Source organism: Grampus griseus (genome assembly GCF_964374135.1).
Source record: "Grampus griseus genome assembly, chromosome: 19".
Classification (NCBI taxonomy): domain Eukaryota; kingdom Metazoa; phylum Chordata; class Mammalia; order Artiodactyla; family Delphinidae; genus Grampus; species Grampus griseus.
In genome coordinates this window covers 57,516,486-57,540,921 of record NC_139013.1, presented here as the reverse complement: position 1 = coordinate 57,540,921, position 24,436 = coordinate 57,516,486, and the positions used below count along the sequence as shown (strand labels likewise).

At 63.8% G+C, this 24,436-nt stretch overlaps 1 protein-coding gene across 1 annotated transcript in view; it reads right to left on the bottom strand.

Moving 5' to 3' along the window:
- Positions 1–16,231, bottom strand: part of ZFPM1 (zinc finger protein, FOG family member 1) — a 67,651-nt gene extending 51,420 nt beyond the window's left edge. The window contains exon 1 of the mRNA XM_082676212.1: positions 16,140–16,231. Within this exon, the coding sequence (XP_082532338.1) occupies positions 16,140–16,179 (40 nt within the window). The 5' untranslated portion in view covers positions 16,180–16,231. The remainder of the gene's footprint in view (positions 1–16,139) is intronic.
- Between the last annotated feature and the right edge of the window lie 8,205 nt (positions 16,232–24,436).

The window sequence follows — 24,436 nt, the reverse complement described above, 5'->3', positions numbered from 1 at the left end:
CCACGGCACGTGGCAGGGTGGCCGAGGCCACGGCATAGAGCTGTGAGTATGAAGGAGGCCCGCGGAGGAGGAGACGGGAGTCGTGCTCGAGAACAGGGGCTGCAGGCTCTGGAGTGGTTCTCTCCGGATGGGCCGATAAGGACTGACAGGTGGGAGTGGGGCCGCAGCTCATGGAGCCATCCGCGTGGCCTGCCGTCAGATGGACAGAGGCAGACGGCTTCCTGGTAGGGAATGAGGCTCCGGTGTGACAGGGCCCTGCCATCTGATAGGCGGGGTGGGAGACCCCGAGGGGCATGGGCCAGGCGCCGAGCCCTCCTCAGCTCTCACCCCTGGGGCTGCAGCCCCTTGGGGCCCGTGGCCAGGTACCAGGAGGGCAGGCCTGCCCGGGCTCATCTGCAGACCCAGCCCTTGGGCACGACTGCCCCAGGTCCCACACTAGGGCCCCCGTGAGAGGGTCCTCTTGTCACGGGGACTCCCGCGCCCACTTGGGCTCTGGGTTTCATTCACACCATGGTGCCACGGCCCTGGGGGGGTGGCTAGCTCCTCTTCCTCCAGGCAGGCCCTCCTGATGCTCTGCAGATCAGCAGCGGGATGTACACCGGGCCTGGGAGGCTCTAGTGTCCAGACTTGGGGCCACACTACCCCAGGTGTCTCTCCAGTGCCCCGGGGATGGCGTGCAGCAAGAAAGGAAGAAGCAGGGTCCTTTGGCCGGGCCTGTATCCCTGCTGGGTGCGCCTGGGTCATAGGCAGCCAATCTACTCTGCTCCCACTGAGGTCCCGAGGTGCTTCCTGGGCCCACGGGGAGGTGGTGGCTGTGCAGGGCTGGACCCCAGACCTCCTGGCCCAGTGCATCCCTCGTCTCCACGGGGCCCAGAGCCACAGTGTCCAGGAAGCTGGGGGCGGCGGTGCACCTGGGCTTAAATCCCACCGGCAGGCCCCTCACCTCCCTGAGCCAGTTTCCTCAACTGAAACATTGGGAGTTAAAACAACAGCTTCAAATTCATGGATGAAAGTGGAAGGAAGGTCGCCCAGGGCTGGAGGGGGAGGGAGCCAGCGTTCCACGGGGACAGAACTTCTGTCGGGAAGACGGAAAATTTCGGGAAATGGATAGCGTTGATGGCCGCACAGCCTCATGAACGCACTTACTGCCACTGAGGTACACACTGGAAACGGCTAAACGGTAAGTTCTGTGTTATCTGTATTTCACCCCCCCACACACACACACGAGTCTGCCGCCCAGTGCCGTGGAGCACACAGCAGGTGCTCCCTGAGTGCCTGTTCCCTTCCTTAGGGATTCAGAGACACACAGCCCTCCCCACAACGCTGCCCCAGGCCACTGCTGAGTGCAGAGATAGGCCAGGGCTTGCCGGGGTCTGGTCCTGCGTCCACGGATCGGGGCTGGAGATGCTGGGGAGCACGTCCATGACGGAGGTCAGATGAGCTGACTGGTCCCGTGAACGGTCCCAGGCAAACCTCTGCAGCGGGTCATGGCCCAGCTCTGCTGCTCTCCCACGGAGTGGGCCAAGGCTTCCCTGGCCTGGCTCCAGCCCCTGCAGCCCGGTGCCTCCGCTCCCCGCCCCCATCCAGGAATACCCAGGGAGCCCAGACCGAGCACCAGGCCTGTCCCAGCTGCTGTCCTCTCTCCCCAACCGTCACGCCTCTTTCCCGGTTAGGGCTCTTGCCTCTGCTGTTCCCTCTGCCAGGAACGCTCTTCCCCCGACACGTCATCTGCCTCTGCCTGGTCTCTCGTCCACCCCGTTCCCAGGCAGCCAGCCCCGGAGCAGCGAGGCCGAGGCTCTGCGCATGACCCCCGTGGCCGCGACCCCTCGCAGGGGCTATTCTCCTCCCAGTTCCCTCTGCTCCTTGGTTCTGCTTTGCTCCCCTGGGACAGGGCCCAGGGTGGGGGGCAGATTTAGAGCCCGGTCGAGGGAGTATTCATGGAGCACCGGCTGTGTGCCCTGCGCTGTGCTGGGGGAGGCAGAGCTGCTGCCCTGCCGTGGTCACCCAGCGGCAGTCTGGTTCTGGTCTCGCGGCCCCCTCCCCGTTCCCCCCCCCCCCCCCGATCTCAGCCCGAACTCCTTCCCTCCTCGCCCCTCTGCCACTTTCCACTTATACATTTTTGAAAAACGCCCACGCCTGTGGCTGCGTTTCAGGTCGCAGAGCCCTGTGGGTGCCATGGGAGCTGGGGGGGCCTCTGGCTGGACTCTGGGCCCCATCTTGCCAACAAGACATCCCAGAGGTGCAAAGTGCCTTTGAACATCGTGAGAATCCCCCCAAGTTTCTTGAACGCTTCCTATGGACATGGCCTCTTGTCAGATAGATTTCTAAAATGGGAGCTGTGGAGAACCCTGTTTCCAGAATACACCACAGCCACAGATAGAGGAGGACGCCCCGGAGAACCTCCTGTGTGAGCCCTCACTGTGTGAATGGGGACGCAGGCCCAGGGAGCACACAGAAACCCTGGAGGCAGACAGGCCAGAGCCTCCCGTCGTACAGACCGCGACGCAGGTTTGCGAGGCAGCTTTGGCAAACGGGCTGGACCGCGACTCCCTAGGATGGTGCGGAGGCCCCGCCCCCAGCCTGGTGCTCCACGGGGCGGCAGAGGGAGGGTCCAGGTGAAAATCCCAGCGGGGGAGGGCAGAGGGGGAGGGGACAGCACGCACAGGGGCTGGAGGTACCCCAGACACGTGGAGTGGGAGGGGGAGCTGGCCGCACTGATCTCGGGAGTGCCCAAGTCCTGGCCTCCCAACTCAGGCTGTGGGGGTCTGGGCTCTGCAGGTCAGCAGGAGGTCACCCAAAGGCCCGCCTGTCCATCCCCCTGCACCCAGTTTTCCATCACTGGGGCAAGGTCCTGCCCAGGACAGTGTCTCCCCACACTAAGGGCCCGCCTGCAGGAGGCCCGCCCCCCCGCACAGTGCTCAGCCAATCCCTAGGCCTCACTCCTGCTCATTTGCATGCCCGTTTCCATTGGCTGAGGACACACAGGTTAGGCCCTGGGTTCCCTGGCTGTGGGGGTGGGGCGTGGGGGGCTCGATTCTGGGGAGACCATGCTGGGTGGGATGGGGGGTGGCACTGGGCTCTGAGGGCCCTGGGCTGGCTCTCGGGGAGACTGGCTCTGCTGGGCCATTCCGGGGAGCCTGAGGGCTAAGGAGCTCTGGTGGGAGGACCAGGTTCTGGGGGGTGGCTTCTAGGGGTGCCAGGCTCAGGGTGACCCGTCTTAGCCCCAGGTCTGCTGCTCGGGGAGAACTCTGGTTAGAGCGCAGGTACTTCCTTAAATCCTCCCCTCTCCGCCACTATGAATGACTCAGAGCAGGAAAGATACTGACCCAAGGTCACACAGCCAGGACGCAGCAGCACAGCTGGGACCTCGCCTCCAGTCCTGGCTCCCCACCCCAAGCCTGGGTCCTTCCCTCCAGGGAGGGCCTGTAGGGCCACTTCTTATTCTTCGCTGCCTCGTCTCAGGGAGGGCTATTTTTCCCCTTTCTTTGCGAAGTGATGGAGACATTGATGATGATTTTACGAGAACCCGGCCCCCCTGCTTTCACCTTAGATCTAGTGGCACCATTTTCGCGGCTCTGAGTTGCAAGGCGGTGGGCTCGCGGGTGTGTGAGTGTGTGAGTGTGTGTGAGCGCGTGTGCACAGGCTTTGTTCCTGGCATTTTGGTGGGTGAGATAAGAGGAAACAACAGAACCGCTCGGAGAGGCAGGCAGATAGATAACAGCGATAGGGCTGCTCCACCACCAAGCCTATCTGCTCTTTATCGCAGTTCCCTTTTCTTTCTTTCAGGTTCGGGGGGAGGGCGGAACACACCCCCCAGCCCACCCCCACACCCGGGACCCGAGCCGAGGGGCCTCCCTCTCAGGCTCCCTCCCTCTGTGTCTAACACACCCAGTGTCCAGGCCCGGAGCTCCTGGCTGGAAAGGGCAGGGGTCCCGAGGGTCGGTGTCACCACTGAGATGGGTGACAGCGCAGCGGCGGCAGGGGAGCATCTGCGCCCGAGAGAGAACCCAGATCCCTCTCACCAGCCCTGCAAAAGGGCCCTGAGGAGGGCTGACTCCCGTTTTAGGACGAGGGCAGGGAGGCCCAGAGAGGTGACACCGCAAGGCTGTGCGGGGCCCGGGATTTGAATCTGGGCCTCCCTGGCCTTGAAGGTGGTGGTCTGCAGAGCGGGTACTGAGCTCCTTCCTTGAGAAGTCCTGTGCGCCCCGGGAGGGCACGGCTGGGCGGGGACAGGGAGGCCCCAGGGGAGATGACCAGAGGGGCCACTGACTCCCAGCCTGGCGCCTGTGGGGCAGGTCTTAGTGTCTTCAGCCCCGTTTTACAGATGTGGAAACGGAGGCTCAGAACAGGGAAGTGCCTGTGAGCCACAGCGATGGGGGCGGACCCCCTAGCCTCCCTCTGCACTCTCTCTGGCTCTGGTGAAAGCAGAGGGTCCAAGAGGAGGGCTCCCAGAGCCACAGGACCGATGTTCCAGAACCACCCAGGTCACTGTGTGAGAGCACAGGGGCCTGGGCCTCTGCAACCTGGAGCCATTTGCCACCAACAGCCCAGGAAGAATGCTGGTGGGATTCGAGGAGGAGGTGCAGCAGGCACCCCTGCAGGTGCCCTGAGAGAACCCCGCGTCCCCAAAGCATGTGTCCCAGGACGCTCTCCCTGCTTCTCTCCCGTCTCCTGCCTCAAAGGCCGAGGAGGCCGGAAGTGCAGTCACACCCACTGCACAGGTGAGGAAGCCGTAAGTCACTTGCCCAGGCGCCCTCCCCAGGCGGCAGGATTCAGACCCAGTCACCCCACCCTATGCTGGTCCCCCTCCGCCACATACGCACCCACTTTACTGGAAATAGCTGACTTCCTTTAGAATACTGAAACAAAATAAAACCCCAAAGACAGAAAGAAACCAACTTTATCACCAAAGGGGCCCATTTTCTGAGGACAGATGAAATGACCTCCAGACGCAAGCAGGAGCAGCCGCCCCATCGTCCATCGCTCTTGGACAGGGCTGTGTGGCCCTGAGAAGTCACTCACCCTCTCTGTGCCTGGGCATTTTCCCCCAAAACAGAGAGGGCAGTCCTCTTAGGGCAGGTGGAAGCTCATGGCCGCCAACATCCCCAGAGCCTGCAGCCAAGAGGGAGACCCAGACCTTGACCAGGCCTCTAAGTCAGGTCTCTACGGCTTCCTCCCATGCTGTGTGACCTTGGGTGGGTTACTCAACCTCTCTGAACCTTGAGTCCCCCGAGGAGAAATGAGGCCAGAGGTGCCCCTCCCAGGATGCCGGCAGGACTCTAAAGGATAACACAGGTCACGCCCAGGCCTGGCACATGCAAGTGCTCAGGGAAGGGAGCTATCAGCTAACAATGGCTCCATTCGGATTTTAAGCGTGGAGTCCCAGAGCCACCCAGAAATGTCACTGACTGTCCAGTCAGGCCTCCTGTCTCTGGGACCACAGAGAATCTCGTATCTCAAGAGTTGCTTAAAAGATAAATGCAGAAAGCAAGGAAAATGGCCGGCTGCCCTGCGCCTGCCGGGAGCCCCAGGCAGCTCCTCTGCCGGGCTTTCTGCATTGAGGGGGCGAGGATGCCTAGTTTCCCCTCTGTAGCGTCCCCTCGCCCGTGGCTGCCGCACCTGTCCCTCAGCGGGGAGGATTAGTCCCACGGTGGCCCTAATCGCACTCATCGCACCATCAGCACCGGATCTCATCAGCTGAAGGAGGCAGCTTTACCCAGACAGACGCGGAGATGGTACCTCAGTCCCATCAGGGCGCCAGCCGTCACACGTGGCGGCCGGGCGGGCCTCCGAAGGCAGGGTGGCTGGGGACCGGGCAGGGAGAGAGAGCTGGGAGCCCCTCCCTTTCTCCAACTAACTGGCAAGTGGGGCTCCGCCGGGCTCCTTGACATCTACCGGGCACCGACTGTGTATAACCAGGCACCGCTCGTTCTAGGGGTCAGGGAGGGAGAGGAGAGACCCAAGCCTGGGCCCATCTGACACATGAGGACACCGAGGCCCAGAGATACGTCCCAGGAGATGGAGGCGAGGCAGCCGGGTCCACACACCCAGCTCCGGTGAGCTGGGGAGGTTTAAATCTCCCACGAGGGCTCAACCCTTGGCCCTCGTTCCCTCCAACACGGTCCCCGCCGCTGCTGCTGCCTTTCCCAGCGGAGGCCTCTACCTTCCCTCCCCAGCCCGGCCCGCGGACACTGCCTTTGTGCAGAGGCCTGGGAGGTGCAGGCTGGACGTGCCAAGGTTGATGGCCGGACCAGGGGGACAGGACAGGCCGGGAGAGACGGCCCCCACCCTGCCCACCCTCCTCCCTACCTTCTTTTTCAAAAACATAATTTATCTGTGTATTATCAAGAAATCCAGACACTTTAATCAGTGAGCTATGAAGTCAGAATTTCCATTCTTATCTGCGGGAGGAGTGGAAATGGAGGAGATAGCGCGAGGGATCGCTGGTGGGGAATGTTAATGGGTGGAGAGGCTGGGCCATTGGCCACGAGACGCCGTATCTCCCCCATTATCAAGGCCGTATCTCGCCAACCATCTCGGCGCGGTAATGGGGCCAGTTCAACTTTCCGAGTTATCACGGGAGCTGAAACCTGCGCCTGCCAGAGGCCTGGACCGGGGAGACAGTTCGGGCGGACCAGGCCCCAGCGGGCAAAGCCAGGATGGAGAGGAGGACCTGGCCGGGGCCCATGAGGGCCTGGGTGCCCACTGACCATCAAGGCCACTGCAGCGAGAGTGTGTGTGTGGCGGGGCGCGGTCCCTCTGCTCTCTGGGAAAATGTCTGGTTTGGGCGGAGCTGGGTGTGTGCATGTTGTGCAGGAGGGGAAACTGAGGCAGGAGGCCACCTCAGAGCCCCAGTGGGGCTGGGTGGTCCCAGGCCCTCCCGAGCCGTGCCAGGCCCATGAAGTGGAAAGGGTGGGTGGTGTGGGGGCATGGTGGGGGGACCGGAGTGTGGGCAGCCTGCCCTCCTGCCCTGTGGCCCGCAGGGTCCCCTATCACCTCTGCTGGAAGCCTCTTCCAGGCCCCAAGCCCCAGGAGCAGGGTGGGGACATCCTGGTGGGCTCTGCGCCCGCAGGTCCCGACCTGAGGCTCGGGGTACGCTCAGTGTGGCCCTAAAATGCTGGGGCTTCCTGCCTGCCCTCAGGGCCCCGGCATGGGATGCCCCAGGGGATGGGGCACCCAGAGCCCATAAACAGAACACATCTGCCCATTCAGAGGAAAGGGCGTCCAAATCCACTCATTCCCTGGGAGCACTTACGCCGCTGAGGTGCGGAGCGAGAGTCTCACCCGAGGACACCCCCCACCTGCTGCCTAGAGGGCCCATGTGACCAGGAACCGCCCCAGGAGGGCCTGGCCTTCGTGTGCCGGTTCAGCTGTGGCTCTGGTCTCTCTCCTGAAGCTGGAAGGCTGGGCAGCGGCCACTTTGGCCCAAGAGGGGTAGGGACTTGCCCAAGGTCACACAGCCACCAAGGAGACCACAGCTGGACGCTGCCTGGAACCGCAGGAAAGCCTCAGTTTCCTGGATGTAAACAAGGGTGGCACCAAGCCCCGCAGGGAGAGCTCTGGCCCTGGACACCACAACCGTCGCCATCCTCTCCTCACTCCCAGGGTGGGGAGCTCGAGCCGCGGTCCTGAGTCTGACCTTTAAACCCTCTAAGCCTCAGTTTCCCCTCCATGCACCGGGCTAACTGCTGAGCCCCCCTCACAGGCTGTGAGGGGAGGACGTGCGCTCACGGCTGCAAGTGCTGGGCACCCAGCAGGGGCTTAGTAAATGCTCAGCTAACGCCTGGTCTAACGGCCAGTGACCACGAGCTGGGGTTAGTCTCGGGATGAGCTTGGGGCCCCAGTAAACGCAGGTCAGATGGGGGAAGCCCCAGCTCTGTCTCTCGTTGCAAGGGGCCGAGGGCCCGCTGCCAGAGCAGCCCGAAGAGCAGCGAGGGGCTTCCCCAGGCCCACCAAGCCCTCCCTGGGAGCTGAGAGTCCAGCAGTGCAGCATGGGCCCGCTGTTCCAGTGGAGGGCTCTCTAGCAGCTCTCCCCCGCTGCCCACCGCAGGAAGGAGCCGAGACCCCTGGCCCTGTGGCCCCCTGGCCTCCCGCTCCCTGGGTCTGACTTGCAGCGTGGAGAAAAGGGAAATGAAGGCAGGAGGCTGTGGCAGGTGCAAGTGGCCGGGGCAGATCGGGAAAGCTGGAGGGCTTGAAGTGGGACACCAAGAGGAACTGACAGGAAGCAGTGCAAGGGAGATGGGGGAGGGGAGAGGTGTCCCCCTTCCTCTTCATTTTAACTTTGACAAACGACAGACGACGCAGAGGCTCTGACCCAGGCTGGACCTCTGCTGTAAGGTCTCAGCAGCCTCGCTGCCTGCGAGCTCAGCATCACAGCTGTACTTTGTAGGGGAACCAACTGACTTGCGCCCAGCCCGGTGTCCCCAAGACATCCCCGTCCTGCAGAGGTGGAGACTGAGGCTCAGGGAGGCAAGGTGAGCCTCCCGGCAGAGCCCAAGAGCCCCACCGCAGGGAAGCTCCGGCAGCCACCCGAGTGCAGAGCCCCCTCCTCCCAGGAAGCAGCCCGCCCGCCACTTCTGGGGGTGTCTAGCAGCTGGCACAGGGTTGCACAGACCACCCCATCAACCCCATCTCCACATCGTTCGAGTGCTGTGTGACCCTGGTGCAACCGTCCACCCTCTCTGATCCTCTTTTTGGGGTGCAAAATGGTTTGAGAACCCCAACCTCAGTGGGTGTATGGAGAATCACGGGAGGGGACGCCAGCGAAGTGCTTACAGGGGGTAGGCTCTGAGGCTGACTGGCTGGGTCTCTGTCCCCACTCCGCTCCAGTCCTGGGGTGGGGCCCGTGGGAACCAGGAGCACTGGGGCCAGGGCCAAGCTCGCCCCACGCCGGGGCTCGCGGAAGCTGCACACCAGGGCCCCATCACCTCTTTTACGGGAGGGGAAAACACGGCTGTGGAGCCGTGTTTTCCCCTCCCGTAAAAGAGGTGATGGGGCCCTGGTGTAGCCGGCAGGCCCAGGGGAGGCAGATCGAGGGACAGGAGGTAGAGGGGAGGGGCCTGCCTATCTGTGCCCCAGCTCTGGCCCAAGGTCAGCCACCACATTCCTGCCCCAGCGGGCACTGCCTTCTCCCAAACAGGAGACTCGGGAGGAGGGAGGAGGGAGGGGAGGCGGGGAGGAGCTGGGCCCAGGAGGCCCTGGGAGGACACAGGATGACTCAGGAGGGCAGGACAGGTGACTGGGGGGCCGAGTGGGCACTGCCCAGAGAAACCTCGGCCCTCCTCTGGGGTCCACAGACCCAGCTCCTGGATCACAAGTTCCTGAGCATGTTACTGTCTCCCAGGGCCTCAGTTTTCTTGCCTGTAAAATGGGTCAGTCAATAACGATGATAATCGTAACAGCAGGTAAGACCCTTGGGCAGGAAAGGGACTGATGGGGCCTGGGCCCGCCCCGCCTAAGGTGCAGTCAGGGCACCCGGCCCACGACTCCCTCCTCTTCAGAAACTAACACACGAAGGGGAGGAGGGTGGGAGGCAGGCCTCTGTGTGAAGCGTCCAGCCCTTGGGGCTTCTGGCAAAACGTCAGTAGTGCAACCAGCAGCTCCCAGGGCTGCCACGTCCACCAAGGACCTGCCTGCGGGACCGCACTTTACAGTTTGTATCTGGGAATCTCACGGACCCCACATGCAGGCCCCAGGAGGGAGGTGCTCTTATTAAGCTTCTGCTCCAAAAGCAGGAACCGAGGCAGGAGAGAGGCCACCTGCCCACAGGGTCACAGAAAGGCCAGGACTCGAGGCCACGTGGCAGCCCCCCGCTGCAGTGGCCTCCCGCTCCGGAGACACGGGCTGGCCTGCAGCCCGGAGCCCTCGGAGGACGGTGCGGGCCCCGATCTCTGAGCTCCCACTCCCTGCTGTGGGGCACCGGGTGGGGATGGAACCCCCGGGCCCGGAGGCAAAGGTCCCTGTCCTCAGCCCGCCCAGTGGTCCCACGGACAGCTGGTGTGGGTGGGAGCAACACGCCACCCATCAACCAACAGCCCAGCCCCTATCTCACCTGGGATCCCAGGTGTGCTCAGCTCATCACCTTCTGTGTCCCAGCCCCGCGTGGGTACCGGACACAGCCTCTGGGGTAGATGCCGTGTCACGTGTCACCCCTGTTCTACAGACGAGAAAATAGGAGACGCTCCCTGAGACCACTCAGCTGGGGGCTGTGATGCTCGAGTTGAAAGTTGGGGGGCGGGGGGCGGGGCGGGGGGAAGAAGGGCGGGGCGGCCTCTCTCAGACCCAGACTGCCCTCATCGCCTCCTTGCCTGGAGGCAGGACTCTAGTCCCAGCCTCCTGATGTCTTCAAAACCTCATTTGCAAAATGGGGCACTGGACTGGGATGTGCCCATTGAACCAGGGGGCAAACTGAGGCAGAGAGGGGCCGCTCACACTGATGCTGCCCGGGGACCCTCGGCAAGCCGCCGTTCCTTTCCAGGCCTCCAGCTCCTCCTCTGTGAAATGGGCACAGGGACACAGGAGGCCCTGGGGTCCTCTCAGTGGGCTGCCCGACCCCACAGCCCCTCAACTCTGGGCTGGCTTGGTCCAAACCCATCCAGAGCTCAGGCGGGGAGGTGAGGGGTGGGTGGGGGACAGAGGAACCTCGCTGACAACTCCCCAGTGCAGCCCCTCCTCTCTGACGAGAGGGCAAGCAACGTGTGCAGTGTGCACAGCCCGGGCACCTGCCTGGCAAGTTGTAGCTGGAACGGCTGGAGGGGAAGGCCAGCCACGAAGAGGAGAGACGGGAGGGGGGCAGGTGCGGGCCCCACTTCCTAGGCAGGGTCCTTGCATGTGTTTCACTCTCTGGGGACAGCTTGGGAAAAGGGATTTGTCCATCACAGATAAGCTGGAAACCACAGATCTAACTTGACCGATGGACCACAAAGATACTGCGGGGGAGGACGATGGGGATGCTGGCAGCTGTCTGAGAAGACGTGTATTTCCCGTCTGTGCTCACAGCTGTGCTCAGGGACCACCAGTGTCGGCATCCCCATTCTGCAGATGGGGAAACCGAGGCGAAGGCACTGAGGCTGGAAGGGGCTGAAAGAAGCCAGAGAGAAATCCTCCAAGTCTCGGCTTGAACCCAGGCTCGGGTGAGGGGGCAGCCTGACGGGAGCCTGCCCTCCCCTCCTCACAGGGACACGTGCACTGCGGCCTGAAGGCGGCTGAGCCCTTACCCACGGGGCCACCCGCCTCCTGCTGCCAAAGTGGAGGACACGGACGCACAGGGGCACGCTCTGCAGGTGTTGCTGCCCCCTCTCCTGCCACCCTCTCGGTCCAGGCCACTCCTGCCTGGGTGGGGAACAGCAGGTGAGGTCCAGAGAGTGAACGTGTGATGGCGGCCTCAGTCTCCCCGTCTGTGAAACGGGGACAGGGGCCATGGGGCAGCGCCAGGAGGATCCAAGGGTATGGGGGCCGGTGGCAGGAGCCCAGCCAGGCACCCGGGCCCGGGGCTACGGGGGCTGGCGACAGCGGCCGGGACGCAACAGCTGCCTCCAGGAGAGGGCCTGTCGATGGTAGATAGTCCGCCCGGGAGTGTTATTCCCGAGCCCGGCAAGCCCCAGGAACGTCTGGTTGGCATAGAAACAGGAGATAAGGGGTACAATTAATGGCATCGTGTTCCCTCCTCCTTTCTTCCCCAACTGACCCATTTAAATCCCTGGCGGTGCTGGTGCCATGCTGGGCTCCCAGTGACCTCTGGGGAGGGGCTGGCTAGGTGGGCGGGATGAGACTGGGGCTCAGGGCACTGGCAGGGCTGGATGAAGCCTCCTGGGACCCCATCCCCCTACCCTGCGCAGAAACATCTCCGGAAGGAGGTCACAGGAGACTCGGCAAGGGCAGGGCTGGGGAAAGACCCCTGGGCACCTCTGCTCCCAGAGGCCCATTTCACAGGTGTGGAGACTGAGGCCGGGGAAGCCCAGAGGCAGACAAAGGCAAGAGACTGTGGGAAAGCAGCGTGATGTCCACAGCGGGGCCAGACTGCCTGCCTTCCAACTCTGGCTGTCATTTTCTTGGGTGAGAAACTTAACTTCTCTGTGCTTCAGTTTCTCCAAGATGTAAACGGTAAGAACAGGACCTGCCTTAAGATAACACGTGGCCTGGCACAGAGTAAGCCCCACGAGTATTAGCTACTATAGATATCATTATTACTATCTAACGAGCAAATGAGCCGTCTGTCTTCCCTCAGGCCCAGGAATGCAGGAAAGCCAGCGTGAAGGCCCAGCCCCAGGGCCTGAGAGCTCGGGCCCGGCTGCCGCCCACCAGAACTCTGCTCAAGGCCAGGTTCAGGGAATGGGGGCTGGGAGCCAGTCTCTGCGTCTCTAAGGCCCGGGGCCCTGGCTCACTGTAGCTTGGCCCCCATGCCCCCAGGGCTCTGAGGAGGGCGCGGAGGCCAGCTGAGGGCAGCCACGGTGCCCGTCCACCCCCGGTTGGCAGGCAAGGTCACACCTGATTTCCAGAGACGGGAAACTGAGGCTGCAGAAGGCACAGCCACCTGCTCATGGGGCTCGAGTTACGGGCAGCCAGGCTGCCAAAGCCCCGTGTTTCCTTGCTTCTCTGCCGTCACAGTGGGGTGGTGGGTACTGCAAGGTGACCCCTGGGAACCAGGCAGCTTCCCAGGAGCCTCCCACACCTGGCAGGGGGAGGTGCATCGCTCTGTGCAGATAATCCTCTCAAGTTCATCAAAACTGAGAGACCACCTCACCCCCCTTCCGGCCCAACCCAGTCTCTCTCCGGAACCGGCCCTCACCAGAGGCACGGCCAGCCTCCAGGTGGGCGTCTGCCTGCTGGGGAGAGCGGGCAGGTGGCTTAAAGCTCGGAGTGAATGAGTCATCCTGTGGCCACCAATAATTTGCTTAACCAAGCTCCGAGAACGTGTGAAAAACACCTCCGTCTGCAATGGAGCAGCTGTTCGGGCTGGGACTTCTTCCGGGAGCCCCTTGCCTGGCTGGCCTCGACTTCCACTTGGCATCTGGAGCCATGGTCCGCAGGGGCCCTCCCACTGCAAAAGGGCTCTGTGGTCCCCTCGGCATCCCCAGTGTGACCGGGGGGCTTGCTCCTGTCCCCACTGTCCAGAGTTGGAAACTGAGGCTAGCCCACTGTCCCTGGAGGCACCCCCAACAGCTGGCCTCTTCCTGACCCCCTCTGGAGGTCCCCCCTTGCAGGCAATGCCCCACCTGCCCCCATCCACCCCCACCTCCCCGGTTTCCGTACTGCTCTCTGCCGGCCCCTGGTCAGCTCACCCCTCCCCTGGCTCCCCAGGGCAGTGGCTACGACCCAGTACTCGCATTCAGCAAGCGCTCAGTGAAGACCTCCCGAGTGAATGAAGGCAGGTCTGAGCAGACCTTCCCTTCTGATTTGGGGGACCTGCTCAAAGAGATGCCAGCACGCTGTGTTCCCCCCAACCTTGGCTCGGCAGCAGAAGCCACTTCGATTCCTTTTTCAAGAAAACTCCACGCAGGTCACACTTACCACTTGACAGGAAGAACACCAACACCAACTTGATTCAAGGGGGAAAACACCCTCTCTCCTTCTGGAGGTGACACCCCTGACTCTGCTATCTCACACCATCTAATAGGAATCAGGGCTGGGTGTCCTCCCTCCCCTCCTCCCCGCTCCTGGCCGGTGCAAAGTCAGTTTTCTTTCATTTTGACGGACTGTACCACCCGCAGGGGGAGGATCAACTTCCTGGCAATGAAGTGTGTTTGGGATGAAAACTCGCCCAAACGGACCCAGGCACGCACGCCCCTCCACCCCTCCCCGGCAGGTCGGAGGCCCCCCACTCGCCCCAGCCGCGACGCCCCCGCGCTGTTGTTGCCTCGAACCCGGCGGGGCCTGGTGGCCATAGATAAGGGCTCTTATCGCTTTGGGAGATCGCCATCCGGCCGACCGGCCCGGCGCTTATCTGAGCTCACATCGACCCGGGCGGGAGGAAACCTCGGCGGGCCAGGGCGCCGGGGGTCCCAAGCTGCGCTCCGCCCCGCGCTCCCCGCCAGCGCGGCCCGGCCTATCGTCGCAGCCATCTGGCCGGCCAAGGCCGCGCTCCCGCCTCGCCCTCCCCCGCTCCCACGTTTGAAGTTAATAAATGGGCGCGCCTATCGCCGCCGCCATCGGTTGTGCGCCTTATCAGCGCGGCACATCTATCTCTGCGCGGAACAAAAGGCGCACAGAGGCGCGGGCAGCTGCGCCCCGGCTTCGGTGGGGGCCCCGGGGGGGGCGGCGGCCCAAGCGCTCGGGCCCCTCCCCTCCACACCCGCGGCCTGGTCGCAGGTGAGGCCAGAGCGGCGGGCACACAGCCGCCAGGGCCCTACGCACAGCCGCAGGCAGAGGGCGGGCGGCAGAGGGCGGGCGTGCGGGCGCCGCCGCTTGGTGACAATCAGCGCTCGCATCTTAACGCGCCAAGATCTGCCAGGGGGAGGAGGCGCCCGGGGCCGCGGGCTGAAGGGAGGGTGCCCCGGCCCCGCCTCCCAGGGCCGGCCCTCTCCCCAGCCCGCTTACCGGGCGCGCTGAAGGTAGACAGCGGGGGCTCGCCCTCGCGCCCGCTTTGGTCCCTGTCCCCAACACGCACCGCTCGGTCGACCCAGCTGAGCCCGGGCGCTCGCTCCGCTCTGGGCCTTATCGGCTCTGGCGATCGGCTCCCAACCTGCGATCTCCCTGCCCGCGCTATCTGCATTTCTCATCACGCTGAAACACATACACACGCACACACGAGAACAGACCGAACAGAGGCGCACAGGGGAGGAGGGGAAAAAGAAACCAGAGAACCAGCGCAGATCGGGACCTGTGGGTGGTTTTAATACTTGAGTTGACTTGATAGAAAGCGACTTTCGGAAAACAGGTCCCGCTTGCACACTGAGGAGTCGGGTTACGGGAACCCGGATTCATGCTTGCCTTCCCCCTCTCTGGGACCTCGGGAGTAGACACTCCCCCAGAAGCATGCACACAGGGTTCTGGTGGCAATGGTCATGTGGACAGAAGAAGCAGTGCGGGGGAACATGGGGCTGGGCAGTGGTCTGGCCCCCTCTTCGCCTCCTGGGCAGCCCCAGCGACCTGCTGGTCTGGCCGGGGAGATGTGGCCCCGCACTCTGGCCCTGGCAGCAGAGGCGCGAAGTTATTACTGGCGTGGGGTGGGGAGCCGTGCTTCCTGTGCACTGCCCTCTCTCTCCCTGCTCAGGCAGCCGAGGGGCCCCAAGAGTACGGGGCGCTCTTATCTCCGGGGGGCATCATCAGTGTGGACACAGCAGCTGCCTGCCCCCCCTCCCCCACCGGGGGAGTGGCCTGCGGGCCAGACGGGTGAGACACTTGGACGCGTGCGGAGGCGACCCTGGCCCAGGACTGAGTCCCAGGAGACCCCTCCCCGACCCCTCGGCTAGAGGGTGTGTGTGACCGCAAGCCACCCAGCGCACAGCGCCCCTGCAGTCCTGGCTGGGACACAGGGAGGGGAGGACCTCCAGGAGGCTGTCCCCGGGCAGGGAAGGCTCGAGTTCGAGACCCAGAGACAGGGCTGGAGCCCAGCGCGTGGGCTGAGGTAGCTACACCTCCATCCTCCAAGCCAGGCGGCTCTGCAAGCCAGCGGGAGTGGGGGTGGGCGCCGGCGGGTCTCCGCCTCTTGGCCGTGCACTTCCACGCGCCCCGGGTGCCCCCTCTCCCTCCCAGGTCTCTCTCTTTCTCCCTCTAGATACAAAGCCTGGGAGAGTCAACCGCGCGAGATAAGATCACAATTTCAGCCCGTCCCGACAGAGCGATCTTATCAGGATGGGACTTGCAGAATGGAATATTTTAAACTTTATCTGAGCCCAGATCGGGCCGCCTTATCGCCGCACCATCTCGGGGGATGCGGGGGAGGGGCAGGCCGCGAGGTGGCCGCGCCCCCAGCAACCCCGTTCCGGCCCTCTGGGCGGACACCCCCACCAGGCGGGACCCCCGGTGCCGGTGCCGAGACGCGGGGGACCGGCCCGCCAGCGGAGATTAGATTACGGCGCGCTTGGCACACAGCGTGGGGGGCGCGGCGCGGGGTGAAGGTCGCGGGCGCCGCGGGCAGAGCGGGACGGACCGGGGGCGGACCGGCGGGGGTCGGGGCCGGCGGGCAAAGTTTGACTCACGCTTGATCTGCCGGGGGTTGCTCTGTTTCCTCCTGGACATGTCTCCGGCGCCGCGCGCCCTCGTGGCGGCCGCCTCTAGCCCCTGGCGGGCGGCGGCGGGCGGCGGGGGCGCGGCGGGGCCGCGGGGCGGCTCATGCCCCCGGCCCCTGGGCTCCGCGGCCGCCCCGGCCCGCGCCCCCAGCCCGCCGCGTCCGGCCCGGCGCCGCTGCGGAGGCCGGAGGCTCGGCCCTGCTGTGCGGCCGCGCGGACCGCCGGGGCCGGCGGGCGGCGGGCTGCTGCCGGCTCCTCCGCCTCCGCGCAGACGCCGCCGCCGCCGCTCGGCTCTTCTCAATGGAACCTGCGGGCAGCGCGCGGCGAACCGGGCGGCCTCGGCTCGGGCGCTCGGGGCGTGCGGGCGGGGCGTCCGCGTCACGGCGCCGCGCCTCCGGGCCCGCCCCCACCGCTGGCCCCGCCCCCAGCGCCGCGGCCTCGCCCCGCCTGCACCGAGTTGGCCCGCCCCCGGGCGGATCTTGTTACCTCGCGGCCCTGGCCCCGCCCCGCCCCGCCGCCCTGGCCCGCCCCTGGACTGGCCCTGTTTCCTCGCCGCAATGGCCCCGCCCCGCCTTCTGGCCCCGCCCCCAGAGAGCTGAACCCGCCCCCGGCCCTGGGTAGACCTGTGGCCTCCTCGACTACTCCTTCGGCCCTGCCGCTTTGTCCCCCAGACCCGGCTCAGACTCGGCGACCCAAGGCATCCCGCCGCCCCGCGTCCGGCCGGGCTCCAGACCTCCCTGGACCCGCCCCCTCGGCGCAGCTGCAGCTCCGCCCCCCAGCCTGACCTGACCTGGTTCGGTTCCTGGACACCGAAGCCCCGCCCAGACCACGCCCCCAAACCATGGCTCCGACCTCCACCGCCCATGACTCCGACCTCCACCGCCCATGACTCCGCCCCCCGCTCTGTAACTCCGCCTCCAGGGCCTCGGTCCCGCCCAGAACCTCTGGGCTCTGCGACCACCCTCCTCGGCCCGCGGGATGGGGGACGGTGAGGGCCGGGTCAGGAAGCCCGAGGCCTTGACGCTCCACATTGCCTTGGACCAGATTTGGGGTTTGGAGCCGGCTCTGACAGGGTGGGGCTTCTGCCCAAGGCTGTGGTGGAAGAGCGGCATCCCTGGGGTTCGCCACCTCCGGTGGCTGCAGCCCCAAGTGGAGAGTGGGGGACTTCGGGTCCCCCTCCCTTGGGCTCAGATATGGCTGGAGATCGGGGGCGGGGGTGGTGTGGAAGCCAGCGGCCTGTGCCTGCTCCCCCCGCAGCTGCCCCCAGGCGTTGCCCCTCTGGGCCTCTCCTCCCCCGGCCGTGCCTCTAAAGGGCGCCCCTGCTGGAGGCCCAGGAAGAAGACCCTTCGCGGGCTGAGCGAACCCCTAAGCCCCCTCCCCGCCTGGAACAGTCAGAAGGGAGCGAGGTCAGTACTGCCTGTTCCAGCCATGGAAACGGAGACCGAGCCTTCTGTTCTTTGGGATATGTTCATGGGATCCCAGAGGCCCCCCATTTTCCAGGGAGGCTCAAAGTCATACACCATTAGAGTTGTCCCTGGGGGCTCAAGTGTATTCTTTTAACATTCTTGGCCTGCATTTGGTGCCTACCCCCGCCCCCCATATTCACAAGAAATAGGGAGTTAGCAGGGCCCGGGGGCTAATGGGAAGACCTTTGCAAACAGGACACCTGGATGCCTGTCCAGAAAGCTGGGCCCACCCATCTGATGGCGTCAGATAATCATCACAACTGTCACATATGGAGGCTGGCTAGGTACTGAGTACTCTGCCCGTGAGACCCCCCCCTCATTCTGACTCCTGTTACCTTTGCCCCTGCCCCACGGAAGAGGAAAAGGTTGCCCTCAGAACCTGGGCACTCTCCCCTGCCCTACCGCTGCTCCCAGGAGGGCAGGAGATTGGCAGGCAGGGCAGAAGGTTGAGGTCTACCCCAGGACCTGCCACTGCCAGTGGACAGAGAAGAACACTAAGGCCGGGAGGCCAAGAGACCTGTCCGGGGTCACGTGCTCACCAGCTCTTCCCACTCCAGGGCCAAGGGGTACAGCCTTCCTAGAGTTACCCGGTGCTGCACCCCTCCTCTGGGGAGCATGGGGCCCATGGATGGCTGGTTCACTCAGCCCAGGGCTCCCACATGTTTGTCAACTGGACAAGGGGCCCCACCTGTCTGGGTTTCTCATTGGGCCTGCTGCCTTCCCCAAAGGGGGCCTCTTTACAGGATGGGAACCTCACAGTCAGGCAGTCAGGGGGATTCCTGGAGGAGGTGGCCACGGGCTGGACCTGTGCTGGGTTTGAGGCTCCATGCATAGCAAGTGACGCCCAGGTTGGTGCTGCTGGAATGCCTGGAGGTCTGTGTTGAGGAGGGTTCTGAGGGTCAGCAGGTGGAGGAGAACCACGATCAATTAGTGATGTCTGTCTAAGGTGCAGGAGGAAAAGAGTGGCAGGACTTTGGCCACTTCAGGTTCTGAGAGGAGAGACAACCCCAGTTGCCCAGGGACTTAGAGGCAGAGGCAGGTCCTGCTGACCAGGATCCACTAAATCATTCTCAGGGCTCAGTGAAAAATGAAAATGTGGGGCCCCTTGTTCAAAAATTAAGAATCTCCGGGCAGCAACAGAAGAGCCTTAAGCCAAGTGCAGGGCTCTGTGCACCTGCGCGGGTCAAGTGCCCATCAAACGCCATGACAGGGGACTTCCCTGGTGGTGCAGTGGTTAAGAATCCGCCTGCAAATGCAGGGGACACGAGTTCGAGCCCTGGTCTGGGAAGATCCCACATGCTGCGGAGCAACTAAGCCCGTGCGCCACAACTCCTGAGCCCGTGAGCCGCAACTACTGAAGCCTGCGCGCCTAGAGCCCACGCTCCACAACAAGAGAAGCCACCGCAATGAGAAGCCCGCGCAACGCAACGAAGAGTAGCCCCCACTCTCCGCAACCAGAGAAGCCCTGCGCGCAGCAACAGAGACCCAACGCACCCAAAATTAAAAATAAATAAATTTATAAAAAACAAACAAAAGAACCTGCCATGACAGCCCTGACCCAGGCCCGTGATGTTTCTGGGGCACTTGGCTTCCATGCTTTGCCCCCTCTGTCTGCCCTGCACGGGGATATTATTACCGCCACCGTACAGATGAGGAAACTCCAGCTTGCTTGTGACCGATGGCGGTGTCACAGGACCTTGCTCACACAGGCCACTATACCCTCAGGGGAGGTCTGTTGATACGGACGATAAACTGAGGAAAGAGGAGCAAGAAATGCTGTGGAAAGGCAGGCCCGGCTCAGCCCAGAGCAGGAGCGACCGCCTCTGCCTGGGGAAATCAAGGAAGGCTAACTGGAGGAGGTGCCATCTCTGTGGAGTTTTGCAGGGATCCCTGCTCAGATGGGAGAGGGTTCCATCTGGCCACCTGCATCCCCTGTGGGAGTGCCAAGATTCACATCCAAACGTCACTGGTGAAGAAAACAGAACTGCATTCAGTCCACTTGGGGGTTGGCAACACCCACTATGGAGCTGAGAAGGGCTTGGCGTGGAGCTGGGCTGCCCTGACCACGGCCTGGATGTTTCCTGCTTTGCTGGATTTCAAGGTCTAGTAGTCTGGAGGCCTCTCGAGAAGGCTCCGAGGTTGTCTGGGCCTAGGGAAGCCTCCTGGGGATGGCTCTAGGGGCGATGTCATTGTCGGCATCACCAGCCTTTTCCGAGCCCTTCTTCTGGGCTGGTTCACGGTCTCTCATGATGTCCTTGACCACCTCTGGTGGTCACCCAGGCAGAAGGTGGCAGAGCTGGGCCTAGGACACAGCTTCCAAGGCTGTCGCGGTGGTGATGAAGACGCTGAGGTTCAGAGTGGCCCTGCAGCTCAGAAGTGGTGACCCCAGGCAGTCGCACTCCAGAGCCCGGGTTCTTAACCCTGGCTGTGCCCCAGGAGAACTGGGTTTGAACCTTGGCTCTGCCACATTGGAGGCTGCGACCCTGAGCAAGTCCTTAAGCAGTTAGGTCCTGGCTTCCTCATCTGTCAGTGGGGGTGGGGGGCATGACCCTCAGGGCTCCCCTAGCCTTGGTGCCACTGTGGCTCTGGGCTCACGTCTGCTCCACCGCTGCCCTCTGCCCTGTGGGTTGGCACCCGTGGGCCTGGCTCTGCTGACGGGCATGCTCCCTGCTGCCCCAACCCAGGAGGACCACCCGGGTCCGGGCAGTGGCTGCCGGTGGGGAGGGGGCTGACTGTGGCGCCTCCCACATCCCAGCTTCTGCACTGGTTGCTAGGTGATGACCAAGGGAACCACAGAATGTTCTAGACACTTACGCTGGACACCGAACGATGAAGACTGTTCAGGAGAGAGTGGTGGCAGAAGGGCGTTCTCAGCTGAGGGAAAGGCTGGGAGGGCTGGACAGACCGTGGGGAGCGCGTCCCAAGCCCAGGTCAGGTGAGGGGCCTCTGATGGCCAGGCCACACCGTGAGCCCTCTTTCTGCTTCACTGTGCCCCCAGTGTCCCTGACTTCACCTCCGTATAGCTCTGAGAGGCCCTGTGGGGACACTGTTGTCAGCCCAACCCCCGCTCCAAGCTTCCCTTACCTACCACCCTGACCGCTACTGGATCCCCACAGCCACTCCTGGCCCCACTAAAGGCTGAAGCCAGCCGGGCCTTCCGTTAAGCGAATGATAACCTCAGGCCCTGCCCTGCCCTTACCTTCTCCTCTGAACCTCCCTGAATGTGGGTCCCGGTGGCCTGTGGCCACAGGGCCCTTGCACAAGCTGTCCCTGCTGCCCGGTGCACCCTTCCCTCCCACTGCCTGGCCCCCCACCCTTCCTCAGGGAGCTCCTGACTGCTCCTCTCTGGTCCAGCTTGCAGGGCCCAGGTGCCTTTTCTGTGGTACTCAGCACGCTGTTACCTTACGCTTGCAGTGGTATGAGTGAGTTGTGGACGGTTCCTCAGTGCCAGGGCCCGTGCTGAGCACCGTCTGCTCCCAACAGCTCTCTGAAGAAGGGATGGTTAGAATTCCCATTTGCCAGACAAGGAAACTGAGGCTCAGAGAAGTGAAGTCAGTCCCCCAAGGCCACACAGCAGGTTAGCAGCAGAGCGGGAGTCTCCCTAGGAAACCCACGCCTGCTGCTCCAGAATGGGCCCTGGTGGCTGCGCTGGGGGGAAGGGGACCCAGGCCTCGCTCCCACCGCTGCTGGTCAGCCCAAGGCCCTGGAGCCGCTGGGCCGTTGTGCCAGGGGCCCTCACCGATGCTTGTCAACACCGGCTCTGTGAAGGGTTTAATTAACTTCCTGTTTCAAGGGGGTATAATGAGTTCTAAGCACCACGTGACTCCATAGGGAGGTCAAATGGCAGCAAGGATGTCAAAATAAATTAAGTTAGGGATCAGAGGCGGCCTGCAGGAGGGGCAGGGGAGAAGCCGGGTGATGCCAGTGACAACTGGATGCCGCCTGGGCCACCCTGCGGGGAGGGGAGGTGTACGGGGCGGTGGGCTGCTGCCCGGGCTGCCCCCATGGTGGCTCGGACTGGCTCTGGCCTGGGAGATGGGCTCAGGTGGTCCCTGTTTGATATCCACCGCCCACCCCTCAGACATCTTGGGGGAGCAGAGACGGGGGAACGAGTCTGGTCTCCTCCCGGCTCAGCAGTCCTCTCTGAAACCAGCACCTCTAACAAGCTGCACCCTCTGAGAGCCCGGGACGCAAAGGTTCTTGCCGGGAAACTGTCCTCTGGTATTAGTGAGATCCACCCCTTCATGCAGCTGCCCAGGTGTGGCCCATTTACCAGCCAGGCGCAGACAGGAAAGATTATCTGGACATTTCCCAACCAAGAGAGCGGGGGTCACGTGGGTTACATCACCAGATAGGAAGCGCACACTTCCTCGTTCGCCCTCCTTCCTTCCTTCCCCCTCCCCCTCCCCTTCCCCCCTCCCCCCACAGACGTGGATTGCGCTCCCATACTGGGCACTGGAGGTACAACTGTGAACAGCACACAGGACGCGTCACTCAGGGTCCAGCGGCAGGACAATAGCCAGGATTAAGGAGTGGGCTGTGGGGCACATCAGGTCTAAGTACAGCGGGCTGGGGCCTGGGGCAATGGGGGTGCAGCTGGCATCTTAGCATGTGGTTAGGGAGGCCACAGAGAAGAGGTGCCACCTGAGCAAAGACCTCAAGGAGGGGAGGGAGGGAGGGAGCCAGGTGGACAGCGGAGGGACAGCGTCCGGGCAAAGCCAGTGAGCCCCAGCACTTAGCCCTCGGAGGGAGCCCCGAGTGTCAGGGCCCATTTAAATAGGCAGGAAGGGACTTCCCTGGTGGCGCCTGCCACCCTGGAATCCGCCTGCCAATGCAGGGGACACGGGTTCAAGCCCTGGTCCGGGAAGATCCCACACGCCACAAAGCAACTAAGCCCGTGCGCCACGTCTACCGAGCCTGCGCTCTAGAGCCCGCGAGCCACAACTACTGAACCTGCGAGCCACAACTGCTGAAGCCTGCGCGCCTAGAGCCCGTGCTCCGCAACAAGAGAAGCCACCGCAATGAGAAGCCCGCGCATCGCAACGAAGAGTAGCCCCCGCGCAGCAACTAGAGAAAAACCCGCGCACAGCAACGAAGACCCAACGCAGCCAAAAATAAATAAATAAGTTTATAAAAAAAAAAGAAAGGAAAACTGAGGCCCAGAGGGCTGGTGACGAGCCTGGTGTCTCTGGCCCTGGTGGCCGCCCTCCTGCCTGGGCCCAGAGGGCTGGTGACGAGCCTGGTGTCTCTGCCCCTGGTGGGCGCCCTCCTGCCTGGGCCCCAGCAACGGTCCTGGGTCTCTCGGCAGCTGAGACCGAGGTGCGGTGTGTTCAGGCCCAGCTAAGCCCTGGGCCCCGGGAGGGCCATCTGCATCCTCTCTCTGCCTGAGGCTCCGGGGAGGAGGCCGGTGGCCTTGAGTTGCAGCCCACAAGGCCATGCCAGCCGGTCAGCAAGGTAGACATTACCCTGTGGGAAGGGGCTGTGGCCTTGAGCTCCCAGGCGGGCGGAAAGGAGCAATGCCCCGAGGGCTCGGCACGGCCATAGCATTGGGGCCTCGGGCCACTGCCCACCCACCAGGCAGGCAGAGACACGGGGTCTGGGGAGACACAGCCTCAGGCTCAATCCTAGAGCCCACCCGCGGCACGATCGCAGGTGACGTGGACGGGACCCACGGCCTCCAACTCCTGTCCCCGCACGGGAGGTGCTAGGATGGACCCCGGTGACGAGGATCCAGCCCTTCCCTGGAGGCCCTTTGCGCCTCTGAGGCCTTCTCTGTGGGACCCTGCACATGCGGATTCTTCCACCTGTGTGAGTGTGGCCGTCTACACACTCTCCCTGGGAGACCGGATTGTCTGAGCCTAGGGAAGCCCACTTTAATGACATTCTCCAGCAGGGTCCCGGCGAATGTGCCCTCTAGCCACGCGGGCAAGCCTCCCCCTTTATGGGGCCTGGGGATGGAGCCTGGCCTGCCCGCTCCCCCCGCCCGTCCCCTCCACCTGGCCCTCCTTACCTGGTCCCAGGCACCATCTTCTCTCCTGCCCCGTCTCCAGGCTGGGGGCCGAGGGGTGGTCGGGGTCAGGCTTTGGGGCCTGGGAGGGTGCAGTTGTATGATACAGCGCTCATGTGACCGTGCTACTGACCCTCTGTCTCCCCGGCCCCCTGCCCAGTGCAGGGCAGCCCCGGGGGACCTGCAGTCTCAGGGTGAGGGGCACTCTGGCCTCCCAGGTGGGGAAGCCAGGCCCAGGGGCCTCTGCCCGAGACCAGCGAGGGCAGTGGGGTCTGGGCTCCGCTTTCTCAGGGGATCAGGGAGCCATGGCCCCTGCACAGGCCTATACCCACCTGGCCCCTCTCCCACCCTGTCCGGCCCCCTCCCTCGGCTCACGTGGGGCCCTTCGGGATGCCCACCCCGGACACCTCGAGGGTTGGGTCCCACGGATGTGCCCCACTGTCACTCACGTGGTTGTGTGTGGGTGTGTGTGTGCGACGCCGTGGAGGACTGCACCCCCGTGTGAAGTGTGTGTCTCCGGGCCCGTCGGTGGGGACGGGGGTGCCCAGTGTACCTGTGATGTGTGAATGTGGGGCTTGGAGGCCGGTGCCCACTGAGGCCCAGCAGCCGAGCTGCCCCTTCCCCGCTGAGCCGGCGAATGCTGCCACCTGCTGGCCAGGTTGGTGCTGTCCACGCCACGGGGCTTGCGGCTGCGGGGTGGGCTCAGGGTCCAGCAGGGTGGGTTTTGCTCACGTCCAGCCCTGAGAAGACTAGAGCTGCGGGGGTCCCCGACGTGGTGAGCCTCAGCACCCGAG